At 37.1% G+C, this 26,216-nt stretch overlaps 3 protein-coding genes across 3 annotated transcripts in view; 2 read left to right on the top strand and 1 right to left on the bottom strand.

Moving 5' to 3' along the window:
* Nucleotides 1-26,216, bottom strand: part of LOC117629234 (flavonoid 3'-monooxygenase CYP75B137-like) — a 42,359-nt gene that overhangs the window by 9,444 nt on the left and 6,699 nt on the right. The window lies entirely within an intron of this gene.
* Nucleotides 10,251-11,351, top strand: LOC117629236. The gene is made up of 2 exons (XM_034361764.1): nucleotides 10,251-10,922; nucleotides 11,152-11,351. Exons 1-2 carry the CDS (start codon nucleotides 10,284-10,286, stop codon nucleotides 11,218-11,220), a joined length of 708 nt encoding a protein of 235 aa, XP_034217655.1. The 5' UTR covers nucleotides 10,251-10,283; the 3' UTR covers nucleotides 11,221-11,351.
* On the top strand, nucleotides 23,292-23,862 carry LOC117627050 (auxin-responsive protein SAUR65-like). Its single transcript, XM_034358934.1, has 2 exons — nucleotides 23,292-23,547; nucleotides 23,786-23,862. Exons 1-2 carry the CDS (start codon nucleotides 23,292-23,294, stop codon nucleotides 23,860-23,862), a joined length of 333 nt encoding a protein of 110 aa, XP_034214825.1.

The following is a 26,216-nucleotide window of genomic DNA, read 5'->3' as shown; positions in this document are numbered from 1 at the left end:
GTAGCTGCTCAAGTTCTACATTAATACATCAAGGACAAACAAGAAACCCAACTATTCCTTTGTGGTTACTGCTGAGCATATAAAATCATACTAGAAGTTTTGTAAATGAGCGATGGGACTTGAACTGAATGTGAATATATATGTATATAATTAATATATCATGGCGATCATGCATTATGTATCTTGGCTTTCCTGTTTCATGACTTGTTCTTGTGTGTTTGTTTTCAGTCACCTTAGCGATAATTATGCTTTTAGAACTCTCAACCATGGAATTTACAAGAATATTGTAACTGGACACTCAAACATTGGAATTCTCCACAATAAGGCAAATAAAACAATTTCCTCTCCTAAAAGTACTAATCAAGTACGGCTTTATATGACAAATACATATCCTACTGATAAAACTTGACATAATTTTGAACGTCCAAAAAGTGTCGGTTGCTAAACATTGAAACTTTCCGGCAATAACTAACCGGAGAAGAAATATAAATAGGAAAGCAATCCCCATTGTTCTCCATCAATCAGTCTTTCGCATTCTTGAAAATACACAAAGTTACGTACTGTTATTGGTCCATTAGGTCAATTTATATATTTCCATGGACAATATAATCATCAGCCCCAATAGGCTCCTTAAAATTGCTAGCAAGTGGCAGAAGAGAGATGCTTTGGGGAGGAACAAAAACTCATCCTCAAGAAAAGTTGCCAACAATTTGATGAATTGTATGGTGGGTGAAAAGGGAACCTTTGTTATCTACACCATTGACAACACCATTTTCCAAGAGCTCTTCAAGATGTCTGAAGAAGAGTTTGGACTTTCAACTAGTTCTAGGCCTATCGTCTTGCCGTGTGACTCGTTGGTCATGAATTACGTAGTCTCACTTCTCCAGGGAGGAATGATTACAGATTTGGACAGAGCTTTGCAGGCCAAATCTCTCATTAGCAGTAGCTGCTTAAGTTCTGCATTACATCAAGGACAAACAAGCAACCCAACCATTCCTTTGTGGTTACTGCTGAGCAGCTAAAGTCGTACTTTTAATTTTTGTAAAAATGAGTTCTCAATCTAAAACTTGTCTTTCATTATTTGTGTACAAATCATAGACAGCTCCCTTGACAGTGTTAATGCGACTTTGATTTGCAAGCTCCAAGGTAAATTCGCCGGTTTTGTAATAATTTGAATTAGCGTCTTAAATCAGAATCACCATTAGATGGAACTTATCCATCAAAATTAATTTTGTAAAACATTTTTTTAGGGCTCTCAATCTTGTGGCTACTGCTGACTCAGCTGAGCACATAAAATCATACTTGAATTTTTGTAGGCCTCTCAATCTAAAACTTTAAATAAATAAAAAAAATTGTGTATAAATTATACGCCCACTCCCTTGGCAGTGTGAAGGACCGAAGTATGATGCAACAACAGGATTTGGTAAAACATTCAAAATGCCAAGATATACCATTTATTAATTAGGTTTATAAAACAAAATAACTTAATTAATAAGGGATAAAATAGTAAAAACAAAATAACATACCATATGTATATTCTTTTGGGTCCAAACTCATATGCTGTATAGGGTTGTGTTACTTTCGAATGCGTGGGACTTACGGCATCTTTGTTGGAGGGAACTAGGACAGGATTGTGCTAGTGGTTGGGCTATAATGAGGGGTTTTTGTACGGGGTTATAATGAGGGGGTCCTTAATAGCCGTTCGATCCAGTGTAAAGTTATTATTGGACTGTTGGATTGAAGCCCCTTATTGTAATCCCTCAACATAGCCCCTCATTATAGAAGCCCCCTTGTGCTAGTTAGCATTAATTCTGTCATGAACCAAAAATGGGCTTATTTAGAACCTCATTAACATGGCTTATCTTAGCCCACTTAAAATCAAGGTCTTAGTACAACCCAAAATAAGACGCACCGATAGAAAACATGCGACCTCGATCAAGCACGCAAGCTGGGACGGTCCCATAAAAATGCTAACCTGGACTATAGTCTAGAGAACTTGTTTTTTTTTTTTTGTTTTTTTTTTTGGGACTAAATTAATACCCTAGCCTTGGCAACCCAAATAAAATCTTATTAAGGGGAGTGTATTCAATTTAGATTTCAAATCACCCTTGCCCGAAATCAAACTGCTATATTCTTGTAAGCCTCCAATCTCTCTCTCCCTCTCTGCCCGACTCTCTCTCTTTATTTGTTAATATTTTTATTTTTATTTTGATACTGGTTATGCTTTGGAAAATCTTATGGTATTCATATGGTTTTACCTTGTGGGTTGTTGGTTTGCAGAAAACAAAAAAAGAAGAAGATCTGTATTTGTGTGGGTTTCGTTGAATTGGTGATTTGGGTGTTGGATTTCGATAGACTTACAAGACTTAGTCCAAGCCAAGTCAAATCTTAATTCTTGTAATTAGTCCTGTCCTAATTAATCAATTTCATGTAACAAACGAGATCTTAAAGTTTCCTCACATCCCGAAGCCAGACTCTAGCCGTTACACACAATCTCTTTTTCTTGCGAAACAAATAATATACAGCTGTCAAAGAATATTCAACATCTAAACAAGAAAGATCAGTCAATGCCCAAATTAATTAACCAATGACTTATGCCCCAAGTCCTGACTTAATATAAAAATACAGCCACTTCAACAACAAGGCCACCATCCGACACAAAACAAAACAAAACTTGAAAGAGCTTTCCGACAGCGTTTGAGCCATATCCATCCATGTCTGGCCTCCTCCAATACAACTTCTTTCCCACTGATTTCTTCTACCCTCGACCACTACCCGTCAACCGCGACAGTGACGCTACCAATAAATCGCTTGTGCCGGTTCAAAATCGTCAAAGAAAGGCCGGAGAAGATCGAGTTGATGATCAACAAAGGGCTAATGTAATGGTTCGTCTTCATTACAACATGGGCGAGGATTACAATAAATTTTGCCAAGAAGCCTCTTCTTCAACAGGGCTACTTTCTCCCTGCGTGGCGATCAAGAAGCGTAAGCCAAGGTTGGATGTGTAGATCGATCGACTATACTGCTGGGCTGTGCATTTGATTCTTTACTATTTACTAACACATTCGTCTTCCATCCCTACAAAATATATGTTGTGTCGTTGTCTCAAACTATGAACTTATGCTTCAATGAAATTTTTCTCTACTTTTGTAAAAAAAAATTATTGTTTTTTTATATCAAATATAAACTTCAAAAATATATTTTAAAAAAATCATATTTTAACATGAATTTTTAAATATAAAAAAAAACTTGTTTGGTATTAAACTCTAAACTAATTTTAAGACCTAAAAAAAATTTTGAAATGAAATTCAGAAAATTAGAAACCCTAGATTCCCAAATTCAAATTAACAAAATAAAAGTAGAGATAGACAGAGAGAAATTGTAAAACCTTGTTCTAAATACATAGAATGTGGATGACATTACATCCATAACCTCCACCTTTTGATATATTGTAACCTATGTTATTAGTATTGTAATTAGTAGCCTTTAACTCATAATTTGTGGGTTAGCTTCCTATCACTATAAGCCAATAAATAGGTGATTATCAAAGAAGAAGACAACAAGTTTTAGAGTTCTATTATTATCTTCCTATACTCCTCATTTCTCTCTAAAACTCCCTTAGTTATATAACAAACCTCACTTTTTTGTTCTAAAAAGTGGGCATTTTTTAAGTTGTTTTTTAGTTGGGCTTTTGAAAAATGGGCTTTACCAAATGTGAATTATGGGCTTTTGACTCAAAAATTGTTATTTAGTTTAAGAACAAATAAACTATCCAGTCAGGATACCATGTTGCACAGTTCTTGCATCGAAATGGAGAGTTAGGTAGTAAAGGGACGGGGGAATCAAGCAACACGGAGGCTCACACAGCTCTATGGAAGACCATTTGGCATCTGAATTTGTCCCCAAAAATTCGGTCCTTCGTTTGGCGAGTTTGTAAAGGTGCTATGGCCGTTCGACAAAATTTACGGCAGAACATATTAATATTGATGATACATAGGTAAAATCTGATACCATAAACAAGAGGACAAAAGGTACTTAGGTCGATAGGAACTTTGCAAGAATTGGAACTTCAGATTTCTTAGCAACCAACTGATAATACTAACGAACGGAATAATCTGTTGTGTCCTTAATCCACAACCACAACACATATTTGGTTCTCTTCATGAACATTGGAATTTTCTCCACAAGGCATCTAAAAAGTACATATTAGTTTGGTACTGTGGTTCTTAACATTCCCATTTTGTATGTTAAATAACTATCCTACTGATAACATCTCGTGTCCTTAAGCCACAAGGCAAACTTGATATAATTTTGAACATCTCTTGTGCAACATTGAAATTTTCACCACCAAGCAACTAACAAAACTAAGCAACAAAGTACTATGCCAATATATAACTACTTAATTTCTAGCGTTGTCCACACTAACAGAACATATGTATAAATAGGAAAGCAATCCCCATTGTTCTCCATCAATCAGTCTTTAGCGTTCTTGAAAATACACAAAGTTACGTACTGTTATTGCTCCGTTAGGTCAATTTATTTGTTTCCATGGACAAGATAATCATCAGCCCCAAGAGGCTCCTTAAAATTGCTAGCAAGTGGCAGAAGAGAGATGCTTTGGGGAGGAGCAAAAACTCATCTCCAAGAGTAGTTGCCAACAATTTGATGAATAGTATGGTGGGTGAAAAGGGAACCTTTGTTATCTACACCACTGACAACACCCGTTTCGTGCTGCCTTTAACCTATCTCTCTAACTACATTTTCCAAGAGCTCTTCAAGATGTCTGAAGAAGAGTTTGGACTCTCAACTAGTTCTGGGCCTATCGTCTTGCCGTGTGACTCATTCTTCATGAATTACGTAGTCTCACTTCTCCAGCGAGGAATGACTACGGATTTGGAGAGAGCTTTGCAGGCCAAATCTCTCATTAGTAGTAGCTGCTCAAGTTCTGCAGTACATCAAGGAAAAACAAGCAACCCAACCATTCCTTTGTGGTTTCTGCTGAGCAGCTAAAATCGTACTTGAATTTTTGTAAATGAGCTCTCAATCTAAACCTTGTATTGAATGTATGTCTGTGTGCATGTATAGATATATAATGGAGACCATTTTTTTTTGGACATGTTAAACAGGATCCTTGGTTCTCATCATTTACAAAAAAAACATGGTACTTTCTGATGTGCCTAAGCCTGCAGTGGGGCAGAGTTTCTAATGGGGAGCATACGCAGTTTCTGTTACTGTTTGGTCTCTAATGATACTATCCCTGCTCTATAGTTTCTAACTGTTATGTGTATCAGAGTAGAATAACTAGTAAGGTTGGCTTGTTTTACCCTTCTACAGTTTAAAAACGTGTACATTAAGCTTATTTTTGAATATGTATGGACTTTTGGGTTGTGTAGATTGTTCTGGTATTAGCGTTGTGTTAATCAATTATGTTCAGTATATGTCCTGGGCCCTTTTTCAGGTGACAGAAGCAAGTGAGGCATTTTAAGAGCTTCTTTTTCTTTAGCTTTTAATAGAATTTTCTTTTCTTAACTACTGCTATCAACTCTTTGGGTTCTGATTTTCTGATTGTCATTGTAAGTCTTCTAATTGAGCATGATATTGTCTTTGTGGTATGATTTTCTGTGTTTACTTCTTTTGTTTTTACTATATCTTTTGTGCCTTAAACATATCTTGCTCTCTTTTCCTCGTTGTTGGGTTAGTTTGCGACCTAGGTTTGTTTTCATTAGTATTTAAAAATTTGTTTAAGGACATCTTTGGTTCCAATTCTTCATTGCTTGTTTATCTTTGGCAAGCCAAGTAGCCCAAATATTAGGGAATAACTTTCCCTAAAGTACTATTGAAATTAAGTAGCCATGGAAATTGGGGATTGAGATTTCTGAGTTTAATTTCCACAGAAGGAGACGTCATTTCACAATTTCTATTGAGTATGAATTCATTCTCATTGTGATTTATGTCATTTACAAGATTCAACATGCATAAATCCAAATATTGAAATTATTAATTGCAAGAAATTTAAACGATGGAGATCTAAATTCCGTCATTTAAAAATTCTTTGCACTGTCCTTCTTTAAACGATACACTGTCCTTCTTTTCCTAGTGCCATATTTGATGCTTAACCAGAATGTTTCTCTCTTGCACAATGTCCTTCCAACTTTGAGCCACTTTATTTTAATTAATATTTCCCACCATAAATAACCCATATATCATCTTACATCACAACCTAAGGGCAATTACTACTAATTTTATTTATATGTATGAGATTAATAATAAAAGAATTTGCTAGGTATGTATAAAAAAAGAATTTGAATTTTTTGGTAATTTTTCAATTTTTTTTGATTTTTTATAAAAAAATTTATTTGCTGATGTCAGCACCCTCAGGAAGCAACTCGGGCTAATCTTGCCTAGGAATGGTGGACCCCAGCTCTTGCCCAAGTTGGAATCACTTTTGGAGGCTTAGGGGGCCTTGTGCCTGGGCTGGGCTCCTGCAATGGAATCTAAAGAGTTGAGCTACTAATTTTCTTCATTGCGAGTTAATTTTAGAGTGGGACGTCAACTTTCTTCAAAATGAAAATAGAGAAAATTTAAGAGTGGCTTTTAACTAAGGAAATATTTTTTTAGGGCCTCTCCTACTGAAATGAACGATATTCACATTAACTCACACACACATGCTAGGACTCGAATCCAAGACTATCTTTGGAGAGCTTGGCTCCAAATCACTACACCAATGGATCCTTAGCAACTAGGAGTTTTATTAAACGAGTGGATCCTTAGCAACTGAGGAAATTTTATTAAACCAGAGGATCCATAGCAACTAAGGAAATTTTGTTAAGCTTGATCGAAATGTATAGTCTCAAATTCAGCCAAATTACCAGTCATCCCAGGATTTTGTGACTGACTAGTACCAATTATAATAGCATGCACTTTAGTGAGGGTATTTTCTAGGGCACCTTTTAACTATTGAACCGAATTAGTTAATCGTTGGATCAAATTAGTTAGTTTGATTCTATTGATCAAACGGTCAAGAGATATGGTCTCATCAAAGGGTGTTATCTAACACCCTCACTATAGAATGACTCCTATTGGTTAATCGTTGGATCAAATTGGTTAGTTTGATTCTATTGATCAAACGGCCAAGAGATATGGTCTCATCAAAGGGCGTTATCTAACACCCTCACTATAGAATGACTCCTATAACATAGTGATCAAATAAAATATTATGGTCAGTTTAGCATAATAATACTACTACAATAATATTTCCCTCTTTTAGACCAGAAGTCTACTTATGGGAAAGAGAAAACAGAAACTTACTTAAATAATAATAGTGGTCTCTATTGAATTTTGTTGCATATTGAAAAGTTAAGGGAACTAGCATAAGTTTATAAGGAGTTAAGCTACTCTTCCTTTGCATTGCGAGTTAATTTCGGAGTGGAACATCAACTTTCTTCTAAAGGAAAATGGATAAAATTTAAGAGTGGTTTTTAACTAAGGAATTTGTTTTAGGGTCTCAACAATTGAAATTGACGATATTCATCTAAACCCACACACACATGTTAGGACTTAAATCCAGGACAATCTCTAAAAGAACTTGGTAGTGAATCCTTAGCAAATAATTATAAGGAATTTTATTAAACTAGTGGATCCTTTGCAACTAAGGAAATTTTATTGAACGGGAGGATCCTTGGCAACTAAGGAAATTTTGTTAAGCTTAAGAGCACCGAAATGTATATGTACTATGTAGTGTCCCTTTGTTCTGAAAAGTATTGTAAAGTAATAAAGGAAAGGAGAAAAAGAGGGAAAAAAAAATAGAACAAAAAGGTTTTTTCTTCTTTTTTTGCCAATAAAAAGGAAAAGGTTCTTCTTTACCGGTCGGTGGAGGACAAATTTGAGGGACATAAATGTCATATGGTAAATTGGTTTCGTCTCAATTTGTCTTTATGAAAATGTAGACTACCTGTTTAGGGGAGAGGTATTTTGACTCCTTCCCTAACCTTTGCCCTTAACTTCTTTTTTCACAGACCCGAATAATTAATTTGAAATATTTGATTAAGAATATCATAAAATTAATTAATATAATGTCATGAGTTGGCTGAAATAGAAAATCAAGAAATCCTAAAACCGTTGGAAACCCTAAGTTCTAGAATATTCCTAAAACTTAACTAATAAGAAAACTAATTAAAATCATATCAGGAAAATAATATCTTTATTGATAATTAATTTTAAAAAATATAAATACAATATAAATCTTCTCAAGAAATTAAGCAATCCAAAAATTCCAACGATACACCGTCCTTCTTTTCCTAGCGCCATAATTAATGCTTAACCAGAATGTTCCTCTCTTGCACAATGAACTTCCAACTTTGAGCCACTTTATTTTAATTAATATTTTCCACCATGAATGACCCATATATCGTCCTACATCACAACCCAAGGGAAATTACTCTTTACATGGGACTAATTTTATTTCTATGTATGAGATTAATAATAAAAAAATTTGCTAGGTATGTATAAAAAAAAATTCTGAATTTTTTTTGTAATTTTTCAGAATTGTTTTTCCATTTTTTATATAAAAAAAACTTTATTCGTTGATGTCAGCATCCTCAGGAAGCAACTCAGGTTGATCATGCCTTGGGCCTTGCCTAGGAATGGTGGACCCCAGCTCTTACCCGAGCTGGAATCACGTTTGGAGGCTTAGGGGGGTTAGGCTCTTGCGATGAAAGTGCTCTAAAGAGTTGAGCTACTAATTTTCTCCATTGTGATTAATTTTGGAGTGGGACGTCAAATTTCTTCAAAATGAAAATAGAGAAAATTGAAGAGTGGTTTTTAACTAAGGAAATATTTTTTTTTAGGGCCTCTCCTACTGAAATGGACGATATTCACATAAACTCACACACATGCTAGGACTCGAATCCAGGACCATTTAGGGGGAGCTTGGCTCCAAATCACTATACCAGTGGATCATTAGCAACTAATTATAAGGAGTTTTATTAAACGAGTGGATCCTTAGCAACTGAGGAAATTTTATTAAACCAGAGGATCCATAGCAACTAAGGAAATTTTGTTAAGCTTGATCGAAATGTATAGTCTCAAATTCTGCCAAATTACTAGTCATCCTAGGATTTCATGATTGACTTGTACCAATTATAATAGCATGCACTTCAAGTGAGGGTCTTTTCTAAGGCTCCTTTTAACTATTGAATCGAATTGGTTAGTCGTTGGATCAAATTGGTTAGTTTGATCCTATTGATCAAACGGTTAGGAGATATGGTCTCATCTAAAGGCATTATCTAACACTCTCACTATAGAATGACTCCTATAACATAGTGATCAAATAAAATATTATGGTCATTTTAGCATAATAATACTACTACAATAATATTTCCCTATTTTAGACCAAAAGTCTACATATGGGAAAAACAAAACAGAAACTTACTTAAATAATAATAGTGGTCTCTATTGAATTTTGTTGCATATTGAAAAGTTAAGGGAACTAGCATATAAGTTTATAAGGAGTTAAGCTACTCTTCTTCTGCATTGCGAGTTAATTTTGGAGTGGAACATCAACTTTCTTCTAAAGGAAAATGGATAAAATTTAAGAGTGGTTTTTAACTAAGGAATTTGTTTTAGGGTCTCAATTATTGAAATTGACGATATTCATCTAAACCCACACACACATATTAGGACTCGAATCCAGGACAATCTCTAAAAGAGCTTGATAGTGAATCCTTAGCAAGTAATTATAAAGAATTTTATTAAACTAATGGATCCTTTGCAACTAAGAAAATTTTATTGAACGGGAGGATCCTTGGCAACTAAGGAAATTTTGTTAAGCTTAAGAGCACCGAAATGTATATGTACTGTGTAGTGTCCTTTTGTTCTGAAAAGTATTGTAAAGTAATAAAGAAAAGGAGAAAAAGAGAAAAAAAAAGAAAAGAAAAGGAAAAAAAAAAAGATTCTTCTTCTTTTTTGCCAATAAAAAGGAAAAGGTCATTCTTTATCGGTCGGTGGAGGACAAATTTGAGGGACATAAGTGTCATATGCTAAATTGGTTTCGCCTCAATTTGTCTTTATGAAAATGTAGACTACCTCTTTAGGGGAGAGGTATTTTGAGTCATTCCCTAACTTTGCCCTTAATTTCTTTTTTCAAAGACCCGAAGAATTAATTTGAAATATTTTAGTAAATTTTCTTCTAAGACTATAAATTGATAGGTAACCTAAGCCTAAACATTGCATCAATATAGCATCCAAAAGAGGAAAAAAAAAAAAAAAAACAAAATCGCATTAATATGGCAACCTCCAACAGTACACATGTGAGCTTGAAACTCCTGATCGACACAAATGGTCGCAAAGTTTTGTTTGCCGAAGCCAGCAAGGATGTTGTTGATTTTCTCTTCAGTCTCCTGTCTCTGCCTGTTGGAACTGTGATCAGGCTCCTCTCCAAAGACGGCATGGTTGGTAGCATGGGAAAGCTTTATGAGAGTGTCGAAAACCTCAATGACACATACTTGCAACCCAATCTTGACAAGGACACCTTGCTGAAACCAAAGACCACAGTTGCTGGTGCCAATATCCTTCCTCAGCTGACCAACAATATTAATGTCGACTCGAATTCTAAACAGTTCTACATGTGTTCATACTGCAATCCCCGCCATATTTCCGATGTTTGTTATACCCCTTGCCCAAATAGTTACAGTTATTCCATATCCACTGAGGTGACTTATGTTTCCCCACAAGCTTCTTCTTCTACGGTGGTGGCAAAGGGCAGCGAGGGAGGGTATGTCAAGGGAGTAGTAACATACATGGTCATGGATAACTTGGAGGTGAAGCCAATGTCCACCATTTCAAGTATTGCTCTACTTAACCAGTTCAATGTGAAGGATGTTGGTGCTCTTGAAGAGAAGGTGGTTCATCTTGGGATGCAAGAGGTCTGAATATTACTCCTAATAATCTCTATACTTTTACTCTATAATATATAGGGTAACTTGTTATGTTCTCTTGTTGGATTAATCTATATTTTCTGTTAATATATACTTGTTGGATTAATAAATAAGGCCGAATCATCATGCAACCCAACATTCAAACTAAGTCCTCGTCCCTGCTTTGATTTAAAGCTTATTTGTTTGACATTGTATGTCTTGTTTTTTCTCTTCGTAGGGTTTGAAGCTGCTGAAGGCATCGTTCAAGACCAGTGCAGTCCTTACCAAAGTGTTCCTGGGGGCCTAAAACGTTTTCTGCTTTGTGAACTAAGGAGATTCGTATTGCTTTATGATGTCATTTTGGAGGTTTTCCTTATTTCGAATGAAGAAATTGTTTCCTTATGTCGTAATATGAAATGTCATGCTAGGTTATATATATATATATATATATGAAGGAACTCACACAATAATAATGGGATTCGAACTGAGTTTACGGTTGGCCCCGACTCGTCCTTCTAATCATTGCGCTACGCCCTTGGGGTCATGCTATAAAGATAATTGAATAATATAGATAAGGTCTATCCAAACGACAATTAAAATACGTTTAACAAAGTTGGCATGTCCTCCATCTCTCTCTGCCTCAATGGCCCCCTCCAAACCCAAAACCAAATCAATCTCTACTTCTCCAGTTCATTTGAAGCTCCTCATCGAGGAAAAGCATAACGAAGTTCTCTTCGCTTAAGCTGGCAAGGACTTTGTTGACTTTCTTTTCACTTTTCTGTCTCTACTTGTCGGCACTGTGATCAGGCTCCTCTCTAAGAAACGCATGATTAGTTGTTTAGGCAAACTCTACGACAGCTTAGAAAACCTAGACGACGCATACTTGCAACCCAACCTCAACAAGGATGTCCTTCTAAAACTTAAGAATAAGAAGGTGCCAACTGGTGGCGCCCATCAAATTCTTCCTGCATTGACCCACGTCGGTCATGCATTGTACACATGTCGGTCATGACAGCCATCAAGCTTCTCCTACTCCTACTCCGGCGGTGAGGTATGCTGTGTGGCCGCGACGACCCTAAGCACATTTGTCCAAAGTGCCTTCACTTCATTACAAACCCATGACTTATATTGTTGCTCTACTGGCAGGTGCAGCCGGGGGGGCAAGGGAGATGGGTTTGTGAGAGAGGCTGTGACTTACATGATAACGGATAATTGCTATTACATTTTCAGTATCAACTAATTTTTTTAAAAAGAAAACAAAATTTCCAAATTATATAACAAAACCAAAGGCAATTGAAAGAAAGATATTTAATGGTGCATCTGCTCACAAAGAATCCGGCACCCAAAATGCTTACGCTTTTTTGTTTTTTTGTTTTTTTGTTTTTTTTTTTTTTGGGCGAAAGAAGAACTCATTGATAACAATTAAGAGGATACAACCATGTCATCGTTTACAATTGATTCCAGCCAGAAGGGAACCTCTTCAATCCAAGTTACCATAGTATTACAATTAAGAGCATGCTTTGCTAGAAAATGAGCTACTTGGTTAACCCCTCTTGGACTAAAAGAGATAATAACATCTTCAAAGTGTTGCAGACTCCTCTTAATATCATCAATAAGATGCCCATGACTCTTCCTCGTCCTTCTTTACATCATTTACCACCCTTTGTGATTCAGATTCAATTAAAATGGAAGAAAAGCCAGCATCACGAGCAAATTTCATCCCGAAAAGAAACGCCATGATCTCCGCATGTTTAGATGAGGTGGTACTGGCAAGAGGAAGGGTCATAGCCGCCATCACTTCACCTTTGTCATTTCTAACAACAGCGCCAATTCCACCCACACCTGTTTCGGGAATAAAAGCAGTATCAACATTTAGTTTATATTTACCAGCTGGAGGAGGAGACCATTTGGTTGGTTTCTCTACAAATAATTTAGGTTCCCCTTTTACAAGACTTCCATATTCACCAGCCAAGTGATGGGCTCTGTTAAAAATCACATCTTGTGCACAAGAACAACCCTCAATAACAACTTTATTTCTGTTTTGCAATAAACTCTAGCAGATATATAAAAACAATCGCATTTCATATTTCGAAAGATACATAGTGGCAATTTCAAACAAGTCCCCATAGTCGCATTTTATAATTTGAGTAAATTCAATACATCGTGCAACAAGCGATTTGAAAGTATTACCATCATTTTGATGTTAAGAAGACACTAGTGCCTCCTGAGGAAGTTGTGGAGATTACGTCAAAGGATAATTTCAAAAGTTTAAAGAGTTTTATGTTGCTATGATTATTATCATACTACTATATTGCTATGATTATAAATAGAAATTACTTTTTGGCTAACTTTGGTGGATCTAGAAATTTAAAGTTTTATCATTTTAAAATCATTCAAAAGCCCATTTTAAAGTTGAAATGTGCTACTAAGAGCATCTCTAACAGTCTCTTCAATAATTTTAGAATGCTATTAAAATTTTCGTAAACCTCAGGGACGTATGTTTTGGAATGAAACACATTTTTTAATTTATTAATATGAATACAGAGATGAGGTGTTACTGCCTAGGGCACATTCCTAACATGACACAGTACTAAAAATGTAAGCAATCAGCCACCAAAAAACTATGGATTCTTATAATTTTACATCTGGAGTAGGTTAGGTTCACTTTGTTCTGTATTTTGTTGTACATTAATTTATAAGGAAATGCTCTCAAACACCACTATTAGCGAAGTTCCCAAATAGCACTATTATTACAGTTCTTATCGGTTGCAGCACATTGAAATTTTCACCACCAATAAGCAACTAAATTGTCGGGACATAAACTTAACAAAACTAGGCAACAAAGTACTATGCCAATAAAACCAAAGGGGGACCTACAGAGGCGCAAGGAAGTGCATATGCACTTTCTCTTGTCGGAAAGAGCTCTGGAGGTTGTGGAATTTTGTTGAACCGATTCTTAACAACTAAAATGAGTTATTAAAAACAGCAACTTTAATTCTCGCAAGTGCACGAACCATTTGTAGTACAGCTTATGTAAATACGAGGTCGATCCCACAGAGAATGGTAACTTGGTTCCAAGTTAAATTACTTAGAATGCTAGAAAAACATAGAACACAGAAACTGACTAACTGGCTAAAGGCAAGGTCGAATTCAACAATGCCTCTTGCTAATTACTCAAGGTCTAGGACAGAATCCTAGCACCACACACGCGCTCGAAATGGGGGGTTTTGTTGTTAAAATGAAAAGAAGAAAGTGAATTGAAAGTGCTCGAAATTAAACACTGGGCAGCAATCAACAAATTGTGAAACAATGATTGAGAGGTGTTAGAGCATTGGAATCCACCACTAGTTTTCCTATCCAAGTTATGAATGCAAAGCAATTGACTCAAGCTTTATCAACAATAGATTATCGCATACAAGCCTATGGTATCTAGGTGCAGGATGCATGATTCTCCTAAGGCATGTGATTATGCATGGTATCTACATAACACGTGATCTCTAATATGCAACCTAAGCATGGTATCTACTTAGAATAAAGCATACGAGAGTCATTAAGCACCTTGAGAATATGATAATCACACAAGTCCTAGAACATGGTATCTGTCCTAGTCAACCTATGGTTATTAACCCCTTTAATGATTCTTAGGCCATTCATATGTTGCTTGTGAAAGGAGAGTAGAATTGGTGAATCTAAACCCCTTCCCAACCTGTGCTAGATGCATAAAATCCTAGTTAGCTACTCCAAAAAAACATACATCAAGCACATAATAAACTGGAGATTAACAACTTGATAATAAGAGCAAGGAAATCAATTAACTATAAACTCATCCATAACATTGAATATTCATGACTAGGGCTTCATCCTAAGCCCTAACTAAATGGATTAGCTAGACATAACTATGAATACAGAAAATAAGAAATACATAGATAGGATAAAGAGAGGAGAAGAACTAGATGATGGCAGCAAGGAAGTTCGCAGGACAACTCCAAGCTCCCTTGACAGCTCCAAGCTCTCTTCTCTCTTTGTGGTGAATCTGAATGTGTGTATGAGAGTAATTGATGAAGTGAATGTGTGTGTCTGAGAGTAATGGATCCCCCTTCTTTTATAGAGTGAAATTTCGTCCTCCCCTTTGGCTGCTGAAGCCCACCTTTCTTAGCTGCCCTCAACTAGCCAGCTGTTCCAGCTGCCATACTTTCCAGCTGTTCCAGCTGTCCATGTGCCTTGGTATGGTTTCTTTATGGAAAGCTTGACTTTTGTTCATCTTTCTGACTTCCCAATCTGATTTGTCTCCCATGTGTGGCTGCTTTTATGTGTAGCACATGCCTCTAGGGTTGTAGCCACATTAAATGTGATGGCAGCCAACTATGACTTTTCTGTGAACTTGGTTCAGTCTTTGACGTGTTGAGGGCTCCAGATTTATCCAATTGGGCTAAAATTTGGATATGTTATAATAGACACCCATTGGAACAACTTCTATCAAGGATGTCTCCTCATCCAACCTGTGTAAGTTGCTGAAATGAGGCCTGCAAGATGACCTACGAAGCTGGACTGACAAGGAGTGTGGCTTAAATGAGCTTTGTCTTTAAGCTCATATTCCTCTTGTGCCACTCAGTCCTTAACATGCATCAATTGTATCAAATGTCATCAACTTGCTGTCTTAACCTACAAAACACACAAACATAGGTAAGAGACTCAAAAATAAAGAGAAGCTAAACAAACTTACTAAGCAAAGAAGGCATGCAAATGTGTGAAATTATGACCTTATCAAATTTGCCCCTCAGCTCTGTCATGGAAGTGCCCACAATCTGCTCGAAGAAATGCCTCTGCGAAATTGCTTTTTGTTTGCTGTGGTGTTGCGTTGTTGGGCTGTTGCGCGCAGCACAATGGCATGCATTTTTTTTAGAAGTCCCTGGCCAAAACGACTCGTTTTGGACCAGGGCAATGAAAAAAAATAGGGATAAAGCCTTATATTCCGCAGATAGGAACCCACTGCCAAATACAATTAATATTATTAATAATTTAATATAAAGAGAGTCCTAAATTGAATTGAAGAAGCCAACAGACCCAAATCTCAAAGGTCTGTGTTTAATTTGTCCCCTTTTGGTCTTTTTTTCTTCTGGTTTTTTATTTCTATTTTTTTAATGATATTTTTTTTATAATAATTTTTATTTTTTTATGTGGCTCTCTCTGTATTTTTTAATTATAAAGTTATGAAACATTGCTAGTAATCTTCAATCGAATATTGCCCTTTTTTTGAAAAATTCTTGGATCCGCCACTGAATATAACTAATTATTAATTTCCAGCACTCGCAGGTAAAGTAATAGAAAGCACTTGATTCCAAATGGATTTGCTAACGTGAGAGTGTTGGATCTGGCATGTGAATAACGTGGACTTGATAACATGTTAATATTTAAGAGAAACTGAAGGAAAATTAAGAACAAAAAATACTGAAGATCAAGGCTTTCAATAACATTGTTTTTTTGGGTCAAAGTTATAAAGCGGAGGGGGATTTTCTCACACACACACTACCAATATGCCATAAGTGTTCGAACCTGAGAGTATTGGCATCAAACACTCTGTTTTTATATGAGTACAATTTGGCTCTTAGCTAGGCTAACTGACTCTAACTAAGCCCAACTTATCAGCTAACTAACTTTGATAACACTTCATAAGCAGTTAACAACACGTGGCCTCTATTACTCCAACATTTGAGAGAATTTCCCAAATTAATTCGGCAAGTTCAAGGTTAGTGTAAAACTTACAATTTTTGACGCACAAAATATTATATATTTCACATCGAATTCCTTTTCTAATTCATTAGTGTTAGATATGACAACGATATTTGGACAAAAGGTACGTAGTACTAACGAACTTTCCAAGAATTGGAACTTCAGATTTCTTAGTAACCAACTGATAATACTAACGAACGGTATAATCTGTTGTGTCCTTAAGCCATAACCACAACGCATATTATAACACGAAGTAATTTTAAAAACTTTACATTATCTGGCTCTCTTGAACATTGGAATTTTCTCCAAGGCAACCAAAAGAATTTTCTCCATTCAAAGTACTAAGAAAGTACGGCTTTATAAAATAAGTATATAAAATCAATTTTAGGAGAATCACCTCTCATGTGTTTTTTCATATAATCACATTAAGTGATTTTAAAAGATTTTGGGCAGAAACACCTCCCATGTGTTTCTCCATAAAATCACTTAAAACTACTTAAAGTGATTATTTGGAGAAGTGATTCTCCATAAAAGTATTTTTTGACATATTTAGAATCACTCCCAAACAAGCCTATAGTTTAATACGGTGGTTCATTACAACTTTATATCATAATGAACTATCCTACTGGTAAGATCTCTTGTGTCCTTGAGCCACAAGACATAAACTTGACATAAGTTTAAACATCCAAAACATTGCAGCACATTGGAATTTTCACCTCCAAGCAACTAAAGCATTTTTTTCCAACTAACAAAACTAGGCAACGAAGTACTATGCCGACATAACGAATTATTAATTTCTAGCGTCGTCTGGAGAACAGATATAAATAGGAAACCAATCCCCCTTGTTCTCCATCAATCAGTTCTTAGCATTCCTAGAAATACAAAGTTGCTTTTATTGTTCAATTGGGTCATTTTATATATCTCCTCCATGGAAAAAATAATCAGCCCCAAGAGACTCATTAAAATTGCTAGCAAGTGGCAAAAGAGAGATGCTTGTTAACAATATATGAGCTGGAGAGTGGTCACGTGCTTCTCAGTGTATAACTCGTGAGTGTTAGTTAAGCTTGTTAGTTAGGCTACTTAGTAGAAGTTGTCAGCTATATAAATATCAGATTAAGCTTTGCTTTAGTTCAGTAAGAATTGTAACAGATTTTGATAATAGAAATACAGATCTCTATCTCTCTCTATCTCTCTCCCTTCAACTTTCTCTCTCAAACACCCAAACCTAACTTTCTTTCCTCCATGGTTAACATGGTATCAGAGCTTCGGCTCTTTGATTCCTGATCATTTTTGCTTCCGCTCTTCTATGTCATACTCACTCTTCGATTGCATCAATGGCGATTCGTTGAATGCAGATGCTTTCCTCAAGTTTGATACTATTTCTGCCGATTTTGCAAGTGTTTGTCGCCAATTTTCTTCGAGCATTGTTCTTCTTGACTCGATGATACATTCATCTTTGGTATGCTGATTCTGTCCTCAATTTCAGTTTAAGTTTGAAGCGATTTCATTAAAAGCACGAAGCTTGCTTTGTAATTTCTTGAAGCACGAAGCCGATTTTTCTGATTACCTGTTGCACGAAGCAATTTTTTAAGTCTTGAAGCACGAAGCAATTTTTCAATTCGAAGCACGAAGCAATTTCTCTGTTTTCTTGAAGCACGAAGCAATTTCTTGGATCTGTTTTCTTGGAAGATCATCTTTTGATTTCTTGAAGCAATTTCTGATTCTTTGATTCTATACTGCCATGACAATCACTACTCCGAAAATTGAGACTCTCTTAGGTGTTTTGACTATTAAGTTGAATGATGATAACTTTGTGAAATGGAACTATCAATTGGAGTCTGTTCTTCAAGGATATGACTTATATGGCCATTTTGATGGCTCTTCTGTGTGTCCATCTAAATATGTTATCTCTGAGTCCGAAGGAGTTACAACTGAGCTCACTGAGAGCTATCGTCAATGGATTCAAGTTGATAAATCCTTGCTAAGTTTGCTGCTTGCAACACTGTCTGATGAGGCAATAGAGTATGTCATTGGTTGTAAATCGGCCAGGGATGCGTGGCTAAGCCTCACAGATAGATATGCCTCTGTATCAAGAGCTCGTGTCAATCAACTCAAAACTGAGTTGCACACTATCCACAAGGGTGGTGATTCAGTAGAAAAATTCTTGCTTCGTCTAAAGCACATACGAGATCAGTTGGCAGCAGCAGGATTTAAGCTCTCAGATGATGACATTATCATTGCAGCTTTAAATGGATTACCACAGGAATTCGACATGATCAAGACTGTGCTCATTGCAAGGGAAACACCTATAGCTCTTAAGGAGTTCAGAGCTCAGTTGCTATCTGTTGAAAAGAATATTGAATCCAGAATGTTAGCAATGAATCATTCCATGACTGGTATGATGAGTGTCAGTCCATTTGAAATTGGCTCATCATCTCATTCTCAAGATGCTTCTCAGACTCAGGGTACTGCCTCTACAGTTGGTACCATCACTCCTCATCCCCAAGCTTCATTTTCTATGGGCTTTAATAGGAATAAATCCCAGACCAATACTTCTCATGGTGCTTATCAGTCTTCAGACAATACTTCTCATGGTGCTTATCAGTCTTCAGAGTTCTCTCCTTCTTCTTATCAGCCTAATAATACATCAGGCTCTACCAATCATTTTGTTCCTCGCGGTAGAGGCTCTATCAATGGTCGATTCCATAATCACAATAGCAACAGAGGAGGTTTTTCACCACGGTTTCCTTCTGCTCCAAGATCACAGGCCATCCCTGAGTGCCAAATCTGCAATAAGAGAGGACATACGGCACCAAACTGTTACTATAGAATTCCAGATAACTCATCCACACCTATCCTTGAGTGTCAAATCTGTGGCAAGAAAGGGCACATAGCATTGAACTGTTATCATCGAGCCAACTTTGCATACCAAGGTGCTCCTCCTCCACATTCTATTCAAGCTATGGCAGCCAATATGTCCTATACTCCAAATGATCTATGGATAGCAGACAGTGGAGCTTCCCATCACATGACACCCAATGTGCATCAATTGCAAGCTTCTGCTCCTTACTCTTCTGAAGACAAGATTACTATAGGCAATGGGGAAGGTCTGAGCATTGACCATATTGGCCATTCTATTTTATCCGCCTTACCAGGCACTTTACACTTAAATAAAGTGTATCATGTTCCTAAACTTGCAGCCAATCTGTTATCTGTGTATCAACTATGCAAGGATAATAACTGCAATGTTATTTTTGATGAGTATCACATATACGTGCAGGACAAGCAAACTCACAGGATTCTGTACAAAGGTCAGAGTGACAAAGGGCTCTATCCCATTCCACAAGTTCATCCTCAACCTTCACAAATTCACAAGTCACCCTTGGATTCTTCAATTTCTGTCATAGCAAATAAAGATGCAGCCAATGATAAAGCCTTGTCTCTACCTCCAGCAGCACAAGGGAATTCAAGACCTCATGCACTCTTGGGTCAACAAGTCAAAACCAAGCTGTGGCATCTTCGACTGGGCCATTCTTCCAATGATGTTCTTCATCACATGTTAAAGGTTTCTAATATTCCTTTGTCTGTTGATTCCACAACTGAGATGTGTGACTCTTGTTTACAAGGCAAAATGCACAAATTGCCCTTTTCTTCCTCTTCTACCACTAGTCTTAGACCATTTACTAAGCTGCATACAGATGTTTGGGGCCCTTCCAATGTTGCAGCTCTAGGTGGTTATAGATACTTTCTCACCATTATAGACGATTGTACACGCTACATGTGAGTATTTCCCTTGATCAATAAATCAGAAGTTTCATCTGTTTTCATAAAGTTTCATGCCTATATTGTGACTCATTATCAAGCTCAAGTTCAGTTTTTGCAATCTGATGGTGGTGGTGAATATATTAGTCACATGTTCAAAGATTTTCTAGCTTCTAAAGGCATTCTTCATCAGCTCTCTTGTCCTTATACTCCTCAGCAAAATGGATTGGCTGAGAGGAAGAATAGGCATCTTATTGAGACTACTCTTGCTCTATTAACTACAGCTGGGTTATCTCTTCCATTTTGGTTTTATGCTGTGACTCACGCAGCATTCCTAATCAATCGCATGCCAAGTCGAGTTCTCAATATGCTATCTCCATATTATAAGTTGTTTGGTGGCCATCCAGATTTACTATCTCTCAAAATCTTTGGGTCTGCAGTGTATCCTCTGCTGCGTCCCTATAATGCTCACAAGCTTGAACCAAGATCTCATCAATGTATTTTCTTGGGGTATTCCATGGGATATAAGGGAGTACTGTGTTATGATCTGAGAACTCATAAGGTTCTCATTTCTAGACATGTTATACACAATGAAGATGTGTTTCCATGTAAGACAACCCAAGTTTCGACTCAAAATCAAAATCAGTCCTCACTGTCAACCTCTACCTCTCGATCTCCACCAGTGGCTGTTATTGTGGCTTCCATGCCTCAGAAATCTCCATCCGCACCTATGCTTAATTCCTCTACATCATCCACCAATTCTTCTTCTTTCTCCAGATCTCCAGTTCATGATAATCAGGTGCTGCCAGTTTTCACAGATGCACAATTAGAAGTTCTACTTCCTCTTGAGTCTGCATCTTCACTTATGGACAATTCAGGACCACTTCCTGCGCAGGTGCATCCTGCAAGCTCTATGAATAATCATCCCATGCAAACTCGTTCCAAGTCTGGTATTGTGCAATCCAAGCAATTCCCAGAATTTTCCAGCTTTCATACACAGTTAACTTCCATTTCAGAACCAGACACACCATCCTATTTTAAACAAGCTCTTGGTCATCCAGCATGGAAACAAGCCATGACTGAAGAAATTCAAGCTCTTGATCAACAAGGAACCTGGACTCTTGTTCCTTCTCCTCCACATACAAATATTGTTGGCTGTAAATGGATCTTTAAGATCAAAAAGAATGCAGATGGCACTATCTCTCGCTATAAGGCCAGATTAGTTGCTCAGGGATTCAGTCAAGAATATGGATTAGATTATGAGGAAACCTTCAGTCCTGTGGTACGTCATACAACGGTGCTCATTCTTGGTCTAGCTGTCAATTTTCAGTGGGAATTACGGCAGCTGGATGTGAAAAATGCTTTTCTTCATGGTGAGCTTCAAGAAGAAGTGTTCATGAAGCAACCTCAAGGCTTTGTCGATTCTCAATATCCTAATCATGTGTGCAAGCTTCAAAAATCTCTCTACGGCCTGAAGCAAGCTCCTCGGGCATGGAATGCAAAATTCACAGGCTATTTACCTACCTTGGGTTTTTCGGTTTCACACTCTGATCCCAGCCTGTTTGTGAAGAAAACTGAAGTTGCTGTTGTAATCCTATTACTCTATGTTGATGATATAATAATCACAGGCTCTGATCCTTCACTGGTGACATCTGTTATTCAAGCTCTTAGTGAAGTATTTGAGCTTAAAGATCTGGGAAAGCTCAAATATTTCCTTGGTCTTGAGGTGCAATACCATTCAGGAGGGAAAATATTTGTCAATCAAGCCAAATATGCTAGAGATCTCATCAAAAAGGCATCTATGGATACATGTAAGCCTTGTAGCACTCCTTCTAAACCTCACCATCAGGTCTTAAAGGATGAAGGTACTCCACTTCCAAATCCCACACTCTTTCGAAGCATTGTAGGTGCTCTGCAATACTTGACATTCACAAGACCAGACATTGCTTTTGCTGTCAACACAGTCTGTCAGTTTATGCATAGTCCTACAGATGTTCACCTTAGCTTAGTTAAACGTATTATCAGGTACTTGCAAGGCACATTGCAGTTTGGTGTCACGTTTTCTCCAGGATCCATGGTCTTATCTGGATATTGTGATGCCGATTGGGCTGGTGATCCCAATACACGCAGATCCACCATAGGATATGTTGTTTTCCTCGGTTCCAATCCGATTTCTTGGTCCTCCAACAAGCAAGCTTCTGTTTCTCGCAGCTCTACAGAAGCAGAATATCGAGCACTTGCTCACTGTGCTGCAGATATCTCATGGATACGACAAGTCTTGTGCGATTTGCATATGATAGTTCCTGAAGCTCCTCTCCTACACAGCGACAACTTGTCTGCTCTAGCTCTCAGTGCAAACCCTGTTTTTCATTCTCGCATCAAACACCTGGATGTGGATTTTCACTTCATTAGAGAACGTGTTCAAAGTAAAGATCTCATTGTCCAATATGTTCCCACAGATGAACAGGTTGCTGATATTTTGACAAAAGGCCTTCATAGTCCAATATTCATCAAACATTGCTCCAATCTCAGCCTTGGCTCTCCCCCAGCTGAGCTTGAGGGGGGGTGTTAACAATATATGAGCTGGAGAGTGGTCACGTGCTTCTCAGTGTATAACTCGTGAGTGTTAGTTAAGCTTGTTAGTTAGGCTACTTAGTAGAAGTTGTCAGCTATATAAACATCAGATTAAAGTTTGCTTTAGTTCAGTAAGAATTGTAACAGATTTTGATAATAGAAATACAGATCTCTATCTCTCTCTATCTCTCTCCCTTCAACTTTCTCTCTCAAACACCCAAACCTAACTTTCTTTCCTCCATGGTTAACAATGTTGTGGGGAGGTACAAAAATTCATCGCCAAGAGTAGCTAACAACAACATGATGAATAACATGGTGAGTGAAAAGGGAACTTTTGTTATCTACACCATTGATGAAAGACGTTTTGTACTGCCGTTATCCTATCTCTCTCACTGCATTTTCCAAGAGCTCTTCAAGATGTCTGAAGAAGAGTTTGGCCTCTCAAGTGGTAGTGGGACAATTATCTTGCCATGTGACTCGCTCTTTATGAATTACATGGTCTCTCTTCTCCAGCGAGGAATGACTGGAGATTTGGAGAAAGCTTTGCTTGCCAACTCTCTCTTCAGCAGTAGCTGCTCAAGTTCTACATTAATACATCAAGGACAAACAAGAAACCCAACTATTCCTTTGTGGTTACTGCTGAGCATATAAAATCATACTAGAAGTTTTGTAAATGAGCGATGGGACTTGAACTGAATGTGAATATATATGTATATGATTTATTATAATTAATATATCATGGCGATCATGCATTATGTATCTTGGCTTTCCTGTTTCATGACTTGTTCTTGTGTGTTTGTTTTCAGTTTACGGCACGATAATTATGCTTTTAGAACTCTCTGTAAGTTCTTTTAAAGCCATAACATGTTTAACACTAACCTGAGTCTGACATGGTGCTGGCGCAGATTGGATGATGCTGGAACAGATTTGCAGCGCAAGGAATAGAAGTTCTTCTCCTGAGAATCCGATCCTTATAGCTATAACTCTGATGGGTGAATTTCTGTTTAGCTGTGTTGTGTATTTCGGATCTAGGAGGGAGCCTTCTATATATATGCATCTCTCTAAGTGTCCTGCCCATCAGGAAACACTTAGAGATATCCTTCATGCGATAGAACTAATCTATTCCAATCCTTGTAGAACTAGGAACCTTTAAGCCTTCATTATCCTTATTAAACACTGAGTAAAGGCTACCTAATCGAGATAGGTTTGAGTTCCTGATAAACAATAAGTCTTTCAATCCTTTATAGATTAGAAGATCACTTCAGTAGGTTTAAGGCAATAAACCTTCTTACATTCTCCCACTTGATCTAATAATCAATTCAGACTTATTGCTCATCACTTGATGGCCATGTGGAACTCAAAATTCTCTTGTTCCTTTATCAAGCCACTGTCATTTTGAAAATTCATAGAGGACTATCGAAGTACACTGGATATATAACATCCAAGACTTTTATAATCACATATATGAACCTGCAAAACACATAAGGCATCCAACTAGATTGAAAATGAGAACCCTTTTGTTTTACTGTAAGTGTAATAAAACAAAACAGTTCTTTGCTCACCCTTTAAGACTACCAAGGTCTCCTTTAATGACTCATTCATAGATTCAAACTGCAAAACATAATGCTAGCATGATCACAGTTTGGCCTTTATTCTATTTGTCATCCAGAAGCAGTAAATGCAAAACATTATATAAAAACAATTCAAATAAGTCTACTTTAAACAGAATCTGACTAGATAGAACTAGTTAACAAAATCTAAAATAAAACATAACTGCAAGAACTCTAGCTCCCACTGACTCCCACTGACTTTAGGTATCAAAACTGAATTGCAATCCCATGCTTGCCACATGTCTGTGAAAAACATGATTAGGCAGCCCTTTATTCAAGGGGTCTGCAATCATAAAATCTGTGCCAATGTGACTTAGAGCAGTCTCTCCATCTCTGATCTTTTCCTTCGCAGATAAGAACTTTAAATGCAAATGCCTCATTCCACTTGATCTCTTATTTCCTTACGCAAAATACACTACTGCAGTATTGTCATTCCATAATTGAATCGGTCTCTGTATTGAATCCACAATTTTCAGCATGGACATGAAATTTTTGAGCCACACTGCCATTGAAGTGGCTTCATAAACTGCCAAGAACTCTGCTTGCATGGTGGAGGTTGAAACATACTGCTGTTTCATGCTCTTCCATGCCACTGCAGCACCTGCAAATAGAAAAACAACTCCTGATGTGCATTTCTTAGTATCCTGACATCCTGCAAAGTCTGCATCTGCATATCCTTCCAGCTGCAAATTTTCAACCTTTCTATAGACCAATTTGTACTCTTTAGTTCTTTGCAAATACCTTAATACTTTCTTTCCTACAATCCAATGTGCTTGACCTGGATTAGACTGAAATCTGCCAAGAACACTTATGCAGAATGCTAAGTCTGGCCTAGAGCAGACTTGTGCATACATCAGGCTTCCTACCAATGATGCATAGGGTTTGTCCTTCATCTCCTGTCTCTCTTGCTCAGTTTTAGGAGATTGTTCACTGCTCAATTTATCCCCTTTTGAGAAAGGAACATCGCATCCTGTACAATTTCCCATGTTAAACCTTTTAAGCACTTTCTCAATATATGCCTTTTGGCATAAACCAATCATTTTCCTTTCTCTGTCCCTACTGATTTCAATTCCCAGAACGTAGTTTGCCTATCCCAGATCACTCATATCAAAATGATTGGATAGCATCCCTTTAGTGTCATGCAACATAGACAGATTGCTACTTGCTAGAAGGATGTCATCCACGTATAGCAGCATAAAAATAAAATTCTTTCCATTGAATTTCATATAGATGCATTCATCTAATGGATTATCAATGAAGCCTTGGGACTTAACAACTTCATCAAATTTGAGATACCATTGTCTTGATGCCTGTTTTAGACCATATATTGATTTCTGCAGCTTGCACACTAAACTTTCTTCCCCTTTTGAGGCAAAACCATCTGGCTGCTTCATATATATTTCTTCAATTAGATCTCCATTTAGGAAGGCTGTCTTAACGTCCATTTGATGAAGATGCAGATCAAAATGAGCAACTAAAGCCATTATAACTCTGAATGAATCTTTAGTCGACACTGGAGAGAAAGTCTCATTGTAATCAACTCCTTCTTCTTGTGTGTAACCTTTTGCCACTAGTCTGGCTTTATACCTGTCTATTTGTCCTTGTGCATTTCTTTTAGTTTTATAGA

Source organism: Prunus dulcis, chromosome 5 (genome assembly GCF_902201215.1).
Source record: "Prunus dulcis chromosome 5, ALMONDv2, whole genome shotgun sequence".
Taxonomy (NCBI): domain Eukaryota; kingdom Viridiplantae; phylum Streptophyta; class Magnoliopsida; order Rosales; family Rosaceae; genus Prunus; species Prunus dulcis.
Note: the sequence above shows the minus strand (reverse complement) of the source record. Positions and strands in the feature narration are given on the sequence as shown.